This window comes from Mauremys reevesii, linkage group 9, assembly GCF_016161935.1.
Source record: "Mauremys reevesii isolate NIE-2019 linkage group 9, ASM1616193v1, whole genome shotgun sequence".
In the NCBI taxonomy this organism is placed as follows: Eukaryota; Metazoa; Chordata; order Testudines; family Geoemydidae; genus Mauremys; species Mauremys reevesii.
Window position 1 is genome coordinate 89,035,411 of NC_052631.1, and position 14,939 is coordinate 89,050,349.

General features: G+C 39.0%; 1 protein-coding gene and 1 long non-coding RNA gene across 20 annotated transcripts in view; one reads left to right on the forward strand and one right to left on the reverse strand.

The window, feature by feature from the left end:
• The window catches only part of TENM1 (teneurin transmembrane protein 1), a 697,978-nt gene that overhangs the window by 572,887 nt on the left and 110,152 nt on the right, over positions 1–14,939 (forward strand). For all 16 annotated transcript variants that reach the window (XM_039487530.1, XM_039487526.1, XM_039487540.1 and 13 more), the window contains 3 exons: positions 2,696–2,912; positions 9,858–9,977; positions 12,661–12,922. In XM_039487530.1, the coding sequence (XP_039343464.1) occupies positions 2,696–2,912; positions 9,858–9,977; positions 12,661–12,922 (599 nt within the window). The remainder of the gene's footprint in view (positions 1–2,695; positions 2,913–9,857; positions 9,978–12,660; positions 12,923–14,939) is intronic.
• The window catches only part of LOC120371616, a 64,511-nt gene that overhangs the window by 44,025 nt on the left and 5,547 nt on the right, over positions 1–14,939 (reverse strand). The window contains exon 3 of one of the 4 annotated variants that reach the window (XR_005584493.1): positions 11,936–12,885. The exons of 2 other annotated variants lie outside the window; for them this stretch is intronic. This is a non-coding gene — a long non-coding RNA (uncharacterized LOC120371616). Of the gene's footprint in view, positions 1–11,935; positions 12,886–13,697; positions 13,825–14,939 lie in introns of those variants that run through there. One more of the 4 variants, XR_005584492.1, reaches the window with a different exon arrangement.

A 14,939-nucleotide genomic window follows, 5' to 3' on the forward strand; every position in this document is an offset into this window, starting at 1 on the left:
AGTGCTCTTTCAAATATGGTGTTGGAGTTTCCCCACTGTTAATAATGGGAGCCCCACACAGATAGCCTCCCTTTCACAAAAATACTTGAGAGGTAATAAAGAAGATGAGCGAATGAAACCAGATGCAGACCAAACAAACATGAGAAATTGCACTAATATAGTTTGAGAGTGTGGAAAGTCCATACAAAATGGATCCTGTTAAAGATACAGTAATTCTGACAGATGAACTGCAGAGGAAAGCTGAAAACTGAGTCTGCTTTGAGAACCAGGAAACCATTTTGCTTTAACCTTGATTTCTTCTTGTGTGCAGTGGGAATTAAAGCCACTGTTGCAAGGCACATGAAATGCTGACCAAAATAACAAAGAGTGGGGAGGGCAACTTGTTTTGGGAGTCCGATTCTTTTTTATTTACTCAGGCAAAACTCCTGTAGGAGCCAATGGGAATTTTGTAAGAAAAAGGATTTGCAGATTATTTAAACCACGGTTTCTCTGTGGTCATTTGTTTTTAAAATAATACAGAGAAAAAATATTTTAAAACCAATTTTAAATCTCAAATCTTTCTGGGAATTTCCCCTGTTTATTCTTACACAAATAGAAGAATCATGTCTCTTCAAATTTGGTGTCTCAAGGGGAAATTTGATTACAGGAGAAATTACCTGGAATAATTACTGCAAAATAAGCTATTTTGGAATAGCTTCCTAGGCAGACACTCTTATTCTGGAATAAGGGGGGGGGAGGTTTCTAGTTTAGCTTAATCCACTTCCAAAGCTTATTCTGCAATAGCTGTTCCCATCAGTTTCCTCAAGAAGCTAAGTTCTTAGCTTCCAAGGAAATGGCTTCTTTTAGAAAGTAACTTGATGTTTTTGTCAGGACCCCTACTCTGCTTTAGTTTACTTTTAGAGCACTCCACCATCATAAAGCTGCTGTACCCAACTAGCAAAGAATTTTCCCTGCCTAGAGGATCTTCAAGTGGTATAGATCCACCAGGGATTCCTTTGGCCCTTCCATTCCCTGAGGATGCAAACTGACTCCAAGAATGCAAAGATATCTTAAAGCTGCTTTTGAGTACCCACCCACTGAGCTGAACTATGACCATCTCAGCACCTGAGGTCTTGTTGCTAACTATTTACAGTTGCCCTTTGTTATTCCCCCAACCACAAGACTAATCAGTTTGTTTTTCCAGCTGGTCTAGAAGAGATTTTTTAATTTTTTTTTGCTTAACCAAACAAATAATTACCTTGCCCAAGGACAGGCAATGTTAGTGCAAGGAGTTTCAGATTCCAGATACGTCTATTTCATTATAGACTCTTCGGTTTTATAAACAGGGTCTGTGCTTCCCTTCCTCAGTGAATCATTATTTACTGAGTGTTTACAGTGTTCTGTATGCTGTATTGAACAAAGAGGAGGTACCTGCCCAGAAGCCTTTTATAATCTAGGGGGCTCATTAAAGTCTATGCAAAAATCTGGCCTTGTTACAAATAGAAAGAAAATATGTCACTTTGGGAGGGTCAAGGATTTGATCCCTTGAACTTATTTCCTATGCATTAGCATACCTCTCAATCTAAGAGAGTTAGCAAATATGCACAATAAAATGAAGAAATTCAAGAAGATTCTTGAAGATTTTTAGTGTATCTTATTATATTTTATTTCTCTGTGTAGTATTTACTACATTTATATTTATTGGGCAGGATTTTCAGCCTTCCTTTTTGGTATGCCAGTAATTGTGCATGCAATTTAGGTAATTTAGATGTCCGGGTAGCTGATTGGTGGGAGTAGTCAAGCACTTATATTTAAGTGACCTAAGCTGTGCTTACAAATAATTATAGGTGCAAAACGATATACAAAAATAGAGACTCTTTTTCAGAAACTTAGCCCCATTTGTCCTACTTCAGCTATCTGTACGTTCCAAATGGTGGAATAGTTTGCATTTAGTTCATAAGTTTGCTTCACTTGAATATGATGGGAGTTGCAAACAAGCATCAAGTAAAGAAGACTTAAATGTTAAGCACTTTAGGGCAGGGACTGCATCTCACTTTGTATTGGTACAGTGCCTAGCATAAAAGGAGCCACAGTCATGATCAAATCCTCATGAATTCACTTTAGTAGCTATTAAGTGTAAGAATAATAAAACATCTGAAAACATTAACACTAATAAAATGTATAGGGTTTAAAAGCTGAAGAACTTTTACCAGAGTCCTTTTTACTACTATAATAAAGATGGATATTAAAATTGGATAATGTTTCAGATTGTACAGGTCATTTCATACACTTTAGCAAGTACATATTCTTCGCGGGTATTAACAGACTATTCATTATAACAATATTGAGCTACTAGAAATTTAAACTATATATTTGTGAATCATATACCCACTGGACTGACAAATATTGATTTTTCTTCTCCTATCTGCATTGTGATGACGATAAGTCACACTCTTTCTTGTCACTTAGTTTATGGGTTCTATTCCCTCATGGAGATTTTGTGAGCTACCATTCAGTATTAGTAACTGGAGAGAAATCCCCATCCCCACTTAAGCATATGATTGAGTGCTTTGCTGAATCTGGGCCTATACAGCCTTAAAATCAGCATTCCTTCCAGATGATTAGCTATTGTTCTCCCATGCTTTCTAGTAGCAAACCCTTTGGTTTCTTCTAAACATCATTCTATTTCCTGAATTTTTGTTTTATCCATTTTCAGATGGTTTGACAGACTGTGTAGACCCTGATTGTTGTCAGCAAAGCAATTGCTACGCAAGCCCTCTCTGCCAAGGGTCACCTGATCCCCTTGACCTCATTCAGCACAGCCAGCCTCCTTTCTCTCAGCATCCTCCAAGGCTCTTTTATGATAGAATCAAGTTCCTTATTGGCAAGGAGAGCACTCACGTAATCCCTAGAGATGTCTTATTTGACAGCAGGTAAGTTTCATTTTTAATTAAAGTGGTCTGGATAGTGAAAACTGTATTGATAAATTATTTTAATAGAAAAAACATTGGTATCAAGGTCTTCTTTGAAATCTTTATTGACTTTTTCACATTAATGGTAATCTGAAAATAGTGGAAATGATAAATTCTTTGTTTGAGATTCTGGCAGTTTAAGACTTGCCCTCCGACATTAGTAGCCCAGACGCCTAGAGTTACTCATCTAGCTTATAAGACTATTTACTGTAGTAAACTGTAGTACCTGGGAGGTAAACTGCTCTGCTGTGTGTTTCCATGAGAAACAATGTAGGGTGCAATTCTCGCCAGAATGTTGGAGATATTCTGGCGAGCAGTGTTGGAGTCATAAGAGCTCTCTTGAGTCAGCTTCATGCCCCAATGGAGCTGTGACATAACACAGTGAACATGTTTTCTTTATTTATGTGCTGAATGCCCCTTAGTCTGATTAGCAGCCATAGTCAGAAAATAGTAGTAGTAGTAGAACATGCAGTTTGCCATTTTGCTCTGCACGTTACCCTTTAATTGAAATATAACCGGTGTGTGATCTCAGAAATCAGAGTCATTTCTGTGTACTTGTGGGGTTATGCTGCTCTTTAAAGGAGAGGAATGTGTGACTAAGGAAGGGCAGACACGTGCTCAAAGGACACAATTACCTGTACTTCTCTCTTGAAAAAAGTCAGTAAATTTGAAATATAGAGTCACATAGGTTTTTTTTTATACTGCAGTTCATCCTGGGAAGCAATGATTTATATACTGACAAAAGCATTCACAAATCATCCCTATAATCTAACCACTACTCCTAGGCCTGCACATTAGATAATCCAAGTTGCATTAATAAACACACCAGTATTTTTCATTTTCACAAATGCAATAAATAGTACTTATGTTGTCACCTAGATTTCATTTCTCTCTTCACTTCAAACACATCCACAGAGGGAACAAATTCAGTGTGTTCTCTTTGACTTATTAATTTTTTACTAATGTAAATATGTAAAGAATCTTTATTGATCTAACATTCCTAAACATTTAATCGCTATTAGTAACATAACAGGATGTTATAAATATGTAAAACAATAGTACGTGAAACTGAACAAAACCAATAACTGGCAGCACCAAGCCTTAAAGTGTAAATCACTAATGGAACAGTGCAGTTAGCTTATTATTTTAACTGAGTACATAAGATGCACCAAATACAACATCTTTGGCTGCATGTATATTTAATATAGCATATTGCTGTTTAAAAGAAAAATCATTAATAATAATAACTAGCTCTTACATGTTACTCTTTTATCACCAGAGCTCAAAACTTCCCTCAGCAACATAAACCAGACACCTACCCATTTAATATCACCTGGAAGGCGAGCAGTCAAGTCGCCTATACAGTGTCCTGTGACATTGCAACTACTATCGGGAGGATTTCACATAATCCTTTCAATATGTTTTTATAGATAAAAGGAACTGATCTTTTGAGGCATCATTGATAGGATTTGACTTGGTCTTAAAAGCCTTTTTTGAGTGTTTCAGTTTTTGCCTAACTGCCCAAAGTGCCTTTGGAGTATGGAGAATAAAGATGTTTGACCTGTTTAGTTGGTCTGTCCTTGGAAGCTGATGGAATTAGAAAGGTTGCAGAGGTCTCTGAAGGACAGAATTGTTCCTCTGACAGACCACTGTATTGCTTGGTTGGCTTTTATAAATCTTTTGTCCTCTACTATCAAGATAGTGGCCCCTGGCATCTTCTACCCCATATTCATCCTCAAAAGTCACCGTGGTTTATGATGATCTGCAATAGTTGAAGCAGAAGGGAAGCTAGCTAGAGCACTTGTGGCAGAAGTGTTGAGATGAAGGTGATCAATTTGGCGTAAAGATTTTTTAAAATTCGTATGCTGTGAAGAGCTTCCACTGTAGCATCTGTAAAATCTCACCTAATAGATGTGTTTTGGGTAGTGGATAACTTGGTCATGGCTGGCTCAGCTCAGAGGCTGATATAGGTTCTTACTGTTAAGAAATTTCTAGATTTCAGAGGAGAGTGTTGGGCAATAATGCTCTCATGTGGGATTCTGCAGAGTTCTATCTTGCCACCACCCCCATTTAACAAGTATGAGGCCATAAAGAGGCTAGTGCAGAATCATGGTTTGCAGCATATTTAGTATGCACATGACCAGTGTTCCCTCTAATTTTTCCCACACATGTGCGGAATGAATTTTATTATGTGCACCAATATGGAAGTGGTGGGGGTGGGGCAATGGCTAGGTTGGGGCCGGGGATAGGGTGACCAGACAGCAAGTGGGAAAAATTAGGACAGCAAGTGGGGGTAATAGGAGCCTATAGAAGAAAAAGACCCAAAAATTGGGACTGTCCCTATAAAATCGGGACATCTGGTCATCCTAGCCGGGGGAGGAGTGCCTCTCCCCTGGCCGCAGTAGGTCTGAGGCTGGGCTGTGGCAGGAGGAGAGAGGCATCTTTCCTCGCCGCAGCCTGAGTACCTGCACAGTGCTTAATAAGCTGCTGTGCAGCCGCACAGCTTAGAGGGAACTTAGCAAAACACCAGATCAATGTTTTCATCTCTTCTGACTCAGATAGTGCAGTTTGATGCCTTACCCAGCCACTGGTTGGGACTGGGGTATGGGTGAGAGCTGACTGAGTCTCAATCCAGATAAAACAGAAGTGATGATGGTAGGCTGAGGAAAGCAACCAGAAAATATTGTCAAGATTATATCTACTCCTCAGACTGAAGGTGGTTGCCTGATCTTTGTTATTCATGGAGACAACTTTGGAGTCTTCTTAAATACCCGGTTAGTATGATATTATCATGTTTCAGAAAGAGTTAGGACATCTTTTTTTTTCCATTTGCATCCAACTGGGAGATTAGGATCTTTCCTTTGGGGGTGTGGATCTCACCGCTGTTTCATGCCTTTATCATTTCAAGATCAGGCAGCTGCAGTGCGCTCAATTGGGGTTAAGGGCTTGTCTGCACGGTGGGGTTATGTATTCTATGGGGTGTGATTTTTAAAGCGCACTAATGTGTTGTGCAGTAATTACTTCACGCAGACCCTGCTGGTGTACACTAAGGGTTCAGTAGTGCACTTAAAAGTAATAGTTTCAAAGAGAAATATGTTAAAGTACATTGGCAGGGTCTATGTGCACCAGTTAATGCATAACACATTAGCATGCTTTAGAAATCTCCTTCCACTAACCCCCATACGGCACATCACCCCACAATATAGACAACCTCGAAGTCAGAAATCCATTCAGAATCTGAAGCTTGTGTATAGTGTAGGAGCCTGTAGAGCACCTTGCCATATGTTACACCAAAGCTTGGAATTTTATATTGGCTGCCTTTAAATTTGAACACGTAGCTGCTACATATAAAAAGGTGGGTCAAATTAATTCCTGGTCAATGGAATTGCATCTGCTTATACCAGAAATCGATTTGGCCTGTGATAGTTAAAGAGTGTAGCATATGACAATATTTTGTCAACCTCTACCCACAGGAGTTTAAAAAATGCATACTGCTGGCAAGCTACTTGACTCGTTGTAAATTGCACACAAGAGAAGGTCCAATGCTTGGTCTTGAATTAATTACCCTCCAAAAGCTGCTTACAGTGACATTGTCAGCAGGAGGAAATTAATGTACCTTAGTAGCCCCTAGCTTAATTTCTGTGATTGAAGATTTTAATCAGAAAAATAATACAATAAATTACATTATTTTGGTAATGTGACAATTGTGAATTCACTCAAGTTTTCCTGACAGAGTTCCACATCTGAGGTTAATGTCACAGCCTGAGGTGCTCAGTGGGTATTGGAAGTTTAACACGGGAAACAAAAGACAAAATAACAAAAAAGGGAGTGTGGAGTTAGGCGAAATGATGATGGAATGGTAGAAATGTTTGTGAAAAATAGTTAAAGAATGCAGGTGGAATAATAAATTCAGAAAGACCTAGAAATTTTAAATTAGAGATGTCAAATAAGCTGCCTGATGGCCAAATGAGATAATCAGTTAAAAGTAGACTGACCCATGAAGCATTTTCAAAGAGAGTCTACTTCTCGAATGTTACCTGCAACCCACGGATCTGTGCATCCTCTCAAAAAAAGCAACTACTCCCTCTGGAGTTGGAGATTGACCACAGACTGCAAGAGGCCTGGAAACATTTTAAATGTATTTGAAAAAAACAAAGGCTGCAGCTTGTCGGAAACATTTTTCTCCCTCGGTGCATGATGCAAAACAATGGACAGATTCTCCAGCTCCTCTCAAATAGCTAAGAAGTTGCTGCACTTACCTTATAGTTAAAGTAACTTTGACACACTAGTTTAAAAGACTCAGGGTAGGTCTTCACTTACCTGCCCCGTCGACGCGGCGAGTTCGACTTTTCGGAGTTCGAACTATCGCGTCTGATATAGACGCGATAGTTCGAACTCTGGAAGCGCCGCGGTCGACTCCGGTACTCCACCACCGCAAACGGCGGTGGTGGAGTCGACGGGGGAGCCGCGGACTTCGACCCCACCGCATCTGGATGGGTAAGTGGTTCGAATTAGGGTACTTCGAATTCAGCTACGTTATTCACGTAGCTGAATTTGCGTACCCTAATTCGAACCCCCTTATAAGTGTGGACCAGGCCTTAGTTCAAGATGATGTCATATTTGCAAATAAACAGTGGTATTAGAAAGAAAAGCCTTACACAATTGGATGTTATCTAACATAAGGAATAAAAAAAAGTAGCAGAGGTGTGTCTACAATAAAGTTAGACAGTGAGAATAGACGAAGAATGTGCAGCACACTCGGAGAGAATGAGGGGTAAGACTACTCTGTTACTAATGGGGGAAGTAGTCAGAAGTAACCTGATCTCAGTCCAGGAGAAGGAGAGTGAATCAGGTGAATGGAAAGTGACATCAATTCAAGAAAGAGTTCCTGAAAGCTCTAATAAAGTAGAGGATAAGTGAGGCCCACTTCAAGTAGTAAGACCACTGGGGATCCAAGAACAAGTATTCCCTGAAAGCTTTGTGAGACGACCAGGCATTTTGAAAGGGGAGAGAATCTGCCTGCTAAGTAGTTTTTCTCCAGAGATCTCAAGTGTCAGTCAAAAGTAGTATAAATGAAAATGCTTTAATACGTGTGCTAAATGCAGAACTTAAAATTGATTTTGGACAGTTGCTGTTGGTTGAAGATTTACTGTAGGTCTTGATAATCCAAGAGACAGCTGAAGACTGTTATAGTCAGAAATGGATGCTAGAAAGACAGTAAATAATGAGGACAAATGTAGCAGTATACTGAAAAGCTTAGAACATTTAAAGTCTAATAGATTACAGAGACAGTTCAATACAGATAAATGTAGAATAATGAGTTTTATGAGTCTTTATCACATACTGTAAATGTGTGTGGGTTATGAAATATGAGGAATAAAAAAAGTAAGAGCTGAAAGATAAGTATGAACATTATTTATGGATAATGAGGAGCAAAATGAATGAGCAGAGGAGAAGGAAGACAATATATGGAATAATGAAGACTTTGATGAGTTGTTATCACACAACTCTGTGTGCTCCATAAAATATGAGAGGAGTAGAGTCAAAAGACTGCAGATTGAAAAACAGAATGAACAAACAAACAGAGGAATACTAGAATAATGCACAGAATAATGATGACTCTTATGAGACTTTCTCTCTCAAGTCAACATGCTTAGTAAATAAAAGGATTGGAAAGGGAAAAGACAAGTCTATAGATGCTATAAAATATGAGAAAACAATAGAAACTAGTGGTTGCTGTTCTAACAAAACAAAAATAATTAACATTGGCATAGTCTGGTTAAATACACAGAAGGCCTGATTGTGATCTTTTATACCAGTGTAACAATTGACTTTAATGGAGCTACTCGTGACTTTTGCCAGTGTGTGATCACAATTAATATATAAAACAAAGGAAGGGTGAAGTAAAATTCTGTTATATATATTGAAAGAAAAACAAATTAATGGCAGAACATCTCTCTCTAACTGCAGTTATTGTCAACAACTTTCAAATCACTCTACACACTGACAGAGTGGAACCCATATTAGCTACTGTGGTGTGACACCCATGAAAGGGTTAATTTGTAAAGCCACAGTCTCTCAGGTAACAGCTTTATGCCCTCAGGGTGTGGTCATCCCTGTGACCTCCTTCAGTGTGGGAGACTCACATTCAAATCTCTACTCCACGTGAGACAGAAGGAGAGATTGAACCAGGGTCTATAGCACCCTCAAAGAGAACCCTAACTACTTTGCTTTTCTCAAAATGCCTGAAATCAAAACAAAAAATGTCAGATCAAAATGCAACATTTAATTACAATCCAACTCAAAAAAATTTGATTAGCTATCGGGAATCTAAACTGTAAGTGTGGGGTTTAAAAGAGTGTATGTTATGCTCACCTCTGACCCTCGCTCCTACCCCAAAAAGTGATTCTGTGAAAGTGGCTTTCTGGGATTGCATATCAGCTGTGTCTTTATATTAGTCCAGTTTACAGATAAAGGGATTTTTTTCCCCAACTGCCTGTTCTGTACTGGAATCTGAGAGTCACATTATATTCTTTCTTGTTTCCAGCATCATTAGTAGTAAAGATGAGGGAAGGCCAATAGTAATAGCTGCATGCTATCACCTAATCCTGTGCAACTCCATGCAATGGCTAGTCAAATTGATGCTGAAAAGTTACATATTCTAATGATATACTAGGAATTCATGGGGAAGTATGTAAGTTTGTTCTGTACAGCAATGCTATTTCAAATATCTGGATAGTCATGCTATGGTCTATCCACATTTCCATTATAAATCTATAGTCACAACTTCTTAGCTGTTCAGTCTTTAACCTGCACTGAAGTGTTGCACAGTGTATGAAGTCAACACTTTTTCATGTCCTCCACACTGGCTTTATTGCATGTTAAATTCTACTTTTCTTATTGCAGACGTGCCTGTGTAATTCGAGGCCAGGTGGTAGCATTCGATGGAACTGCTTTGGTAGGAGTGAATGTCAGTTTCCTACACCGCAGTGATTACGGATACACCATCAGCCGACAGGATGGAAGGTGGGACATTTTCATCCCTGGCCTCTCATTAATTGAGATTGTTAGTCTAAGGACCACATGCCACCTTGCATCCTTGCACAAATTTTCTATTGACATCACTTTTTACTTTGTAGATGGAGGGCAGCATCTGGTCCTCTGTTCAGGCAGCACGTGTGATTAGAGTTCTCTGTGGTAGGGTGTCCAGTTGAAGAAAAGGAAGCATGAAGATAGTGAAAACCCAGGAGCCCTAAATAATAACAAGAATATTGTGGCAACATTCAAACACATAAGAAAATAAAAATGGCCGTATGAGCGGACCAATGATCCATCTAGCCCAATATCCTGTCTCTGATAGTGGCCAATGCTTGATGCTTCAAAGGGAATGAACAGAACAGGGCAATTTGAGTGATCTATCCCCATTCGTCCAGTCCCAGCTTCTGGCAGTAAGAGGTTAGGTGAACCTGGAGCACGGGGTTCCATCCCTGACCATCTTGGCTAATAGCCATTGATAGACTTATTCTCAAGATTAACAGTCCCAGTCTTTTTAATCTGTCCTCATATGGAAACTATTCCATACTCCAGTCATTTTTGTTGCCCTTCTCTGCATTTTTTCTAAGATGGGGCAACTTGTACTGCACATGGTATTCAAAGTGTGGGCAGACCATGGATTTATATGCTGGCATTATGATATTTCAGTCTTATTATTTAACCCTTTCCTAGTGGTTCCTAACATTAGGGTTTTCACCTAACTCTCCCCAGTGACTCTGAGGTATCTTTCTTGAGTGGTAACTGCTAATTTAGTCCCCATCATTTTGTAAGTATAGTTGACATTATTTTTCCAGTGTGCATTATTATGCATTCATCAGCATTGAATTTCATCTGCCAGTTTGTCACCCACCCTCTGAAATTAGTGAGATTTCTTTGTAACTCTGCAGTCAGCTTTGGACTTAACTATCTTGAATAATTTTGTATTGTATGCAAATTTTACCACCTCACTGTTCACCTAACTTTTCTTGATCAGATCCAGAACACATGGGGTCAGAATGTGACAGTATTACAGTTAGATTTCAATACTTCTATATTTTGAAGCTGTGCATATTGCCAAACTCCTTGACATCTCTGACCTGTGGGTTTGCATAGTTGAAATTTCCACAGGAGCCCTGTAGTTTTCCCTTCTTCACTCCTATCTTACAGTGAGGAGGTCAGAAAATGGCTTCTTCTGAAGCCTGTAAAGATCACTCCTTTAGCTGACTGATGGTAGCAGAGCAACCCAAGTTTAAAATGGGGATCTTCCCCAAGGCTAGAGAATGGCAAAACAGCTACTCTGCAGCCATTATTGCAATATTATGGCTCCAATAGTATCTGCTTGTCCCTGTGCCCCATTTGTTCAGGTTAAACTCCTCCTGTCCACCTCATGTCTTCCACATGGTGTACAGAGAACCCCTGTAGAATGAGCTGAGTTCACTATTACACAAGAGAGGTGTTCCCTGTATCCTTCCCTAAGGCTAAGGCCACTTCCATTGCATTTAGGGACCTCCACTTGCAGGTGTGGAGCCATGATTTACCCCAGAATTTTTGGCTAATTCAGGAGTTTGGCCGTTTGAAGACTTTATGGTCATTGACTACATTGTAAAACTTATCTTCTAAAAGGGTAAAGAAGTAACCCTTTGCTGTTTCCAAGATTTGTATGTAGCATGGCTTATTTACAGTAGTGAAGAGAGTAATTTTATTTACCTTATTTTCTCAATTTTAAAATTGCAGTGTTGTAAGTTACTAATTATCATTTATTATTTACACTACCGGTGACAGTATTAAAATATGTTACCTATATTTTACTTTAAGAGTAATCTGTGTCATTTGGGATATGTGATGAAATATGCATAATTAAGTCTGACTTCTTATCACAGTTTGTTACCATCAAAGGCTTCCATAATATATGCATTCAATAATACAGTGAGTGAAATATCTATTTACATTACCTTATATGACCTGGCTGTAGATGTCAGAATCTTGGAAAACTGAGACACTATGTACCTTGCTTTCTGTCTCACGCCATCTTAGGGTGCAAATCTGCACAGAGTTATTCACAGTTGCTCCTTGAGTATATCTTGTAGTAGCCTGCCATTGCACCACATCCAGGAGCTGATTCAGTTCTCACTGAAATTAATGGGAAGCTTTCCCAAAATGTCCACACACTGAACAGTAGGGCTGCAACCCCACATGTTTCTTGAGTTTACTCCAACTCTTCATCTTACTACTCGCAGAACAGGAAAAATGGGCATTTTGGAGAATGAGGCGATTGTGAGGCCCCAAGTCAGCTACGTCACATGCTGGGCACACACACAATCTGAGTAGCAGTCATTTTATGGTTTAGGAGTTTCTTCACATACAGGCCAGGAGTGATTGGTTCCACACAGTTGTTAACTGTGAGTGCTTTTAGTAGGTAAACACCAGAGGAAGAGTGGACAAATTGCAGTGAAGTATCTCACCTTACATGTGATGAATGCTTGGAGTAGGCATAGAGCGAAAGCACTACCTGGCCTCACAGTTGGAAATAGAAAGATAATATTGGAGTTGTTTCACATAGCAAATTAATAGTTATAATGGGGTTCCATGTGGGATTTTTGGTAGTCATTTGTTGCAAGCTGTGTTACTGTTGTAAAGGAAACAGTATAAGACAATGTGTTTTGTTTTGTCTCTTCAGTTTTGACCTTGTGGCTATTGGAGGTATCTCTGTCACCCTGGTCTTTGACAGATCTCCTTTCATTTCTGAGAAAAGGGCACTTTGGTTGCCTTGGAATAGGTTTATTGTAGTAGAAAAAGTTGTCATGCAAAGAACAGAGTCGAACCCACCATCTTGTGACATCACTAGCTTTATCAGCCCAAATCCAGTTGTACTCCCTTCACCTCTGACAACATTTGGAGGATCCTGTCCAGAGAGAGGAACAGTCATTCCAGAGCTCCAGGTAAAAAAGATATTTTCAAATGAACAGAATGTGCTATTGTAGAAAAAAATGCTAGAAAACAGTAAGAATTTTTTTCTGATCTCCATTTATACCCTTTGTTAATGAAACCTACATTGTTATTTGATAATATTAAGTATACATTTCTAGTATAAAAACATGTCTTTTATTACAATATGTAAATTATGTTGATTTTAATTACCATCCACCACATTTTCAAAAGGATCTGAACCTGGCCATTAAATATACACTCACAATTTTTCACATCCACATATTGGTATGCAAAGATTTTAGTCCAAGCATTAGCTTATGCAAAAAATAAAATTTGGGTGCACAAATAACATAGTAAATTAGATTCCTGATCTGCCTGCATAAACCTGATTGGACATGCAAATCAGAGATTTTATGTATAAAACTGTTAGATATGAAATGTTTCAGGTGCAGTTTTAGTAGTGGAAGTAGTAATACTTAACATTTAACACATACGGTGATATTCCAGCCAGGTTGAAGTCAATGAGAGTTTTGCCATTGATTTCAGTGGAACCAGGATTTCAACCTAGTATTTAGAAAGCTTCATACAGGGTTTGGAAAAATCTAGATCCCATTGAAGTGAATGATCGTTTTATAAGTTTAATGGTACATTTTCAGACCCAGTAGTTCAGAGACACAGGTTAGGTTTCAGAGTGGTAGCCGTGTTAGTCTGTATCAGCAAAAACAATGTGGCACCTCAGAGACTAACAAATTTATTTGCACCTAAGCTTTTGTGGACTAGAACCTACTTCGTCAGATGCATGGATTGTCTTCCCCTCATTCCTGGAAGTCCAGAAAGCACTACTGTAAAAAGGACACTGGAATACACTGATTGCTTACTGCTGTGATGTTGTTCCCTTCCCAGGGTAGTACTTCTGGGAATGACATCAAAGCAAGGTTATTCAGTGCTATAGATATTTTGGAGGTTATCTGTGGGTATAAATATTTTCCATCCAACTTTTTCTCTATTACAAAATTGCATTGCTCCCGAAAAAGGGCCTCATTAATTGTATAGAGAACTCTTCTAGTTTGAATTCTGTCACTTTCTACTATAAGTAACAATAAAACATCATACTATCTCAGCCTTCTAGTGGCTGTGCTGTGGCTGTATAGTTACATTCCTGTCTCCACTGAATAGAATGGGATAAACTAATGGGCACATGTTAAAAAGAGCTGATACAAGGTAGTAAAAAAACTATGTCCCACTCTTCCACGTAAGTATCTGAATTGCTAGATACAGCTATCACATTTCAAGGTACAACCCAAACCAGTGAGAGGTTGTGTCATCATTTGTCCTGTAACCGTGAGTGCCTTAAAATGCTCTACTACTGCAGCTTCCTGTCGGGATGCTCCCAGCCAGCATACAAGTATGCTCTGAGTATCTGTATGATAAGCGGCCTTGGTTCAGCAACTCTGACTCCAACAGCCAGCTTGTTACATCATAGCCACACTCAGGTCTCCACCAGACTTAGTTACTACCAGCCAAGTGACCCCAACATACCCCCAGTCCTGAATTTCCCCCAAACTGTCTGCCTTGAAATGTCCAGCCCTCTACATTTAGAGAAGTAATACGATCTTGCTCTTTAAAGAGACCAAAAAAAACAGCAGTGTGTTGCTTTAACTGGAGTTAACAATCACTTTAATTCAAACACAGTACTGGAATGGTTTAGATTAAAAGTAAAACAAGTTTATTAACAAAAAGAGAGGTCAAAAGTAAGGGATAAAGTCAGAAATAGTTACATGCAAATAAAAGTGAAAAACACTTTATAGTGACTAAAACTTAGCAAAACTACAATCTTGGTCCAAGGTAAGATTCTTAACACTCCTCCTACTAGCAAGATGGCTGACCGCTGTCTTGGTCAGGATCTCACAAAGTACAAACCTCTTGGTTTCTTTGTGATCTTAGGTGGAAGATCACTTGGGATTCTTTGCTCCCTTCTTCTATAGTCCAGAGAACTCTTGAAATATATTCTTCTCAAAGTCCAGTGCC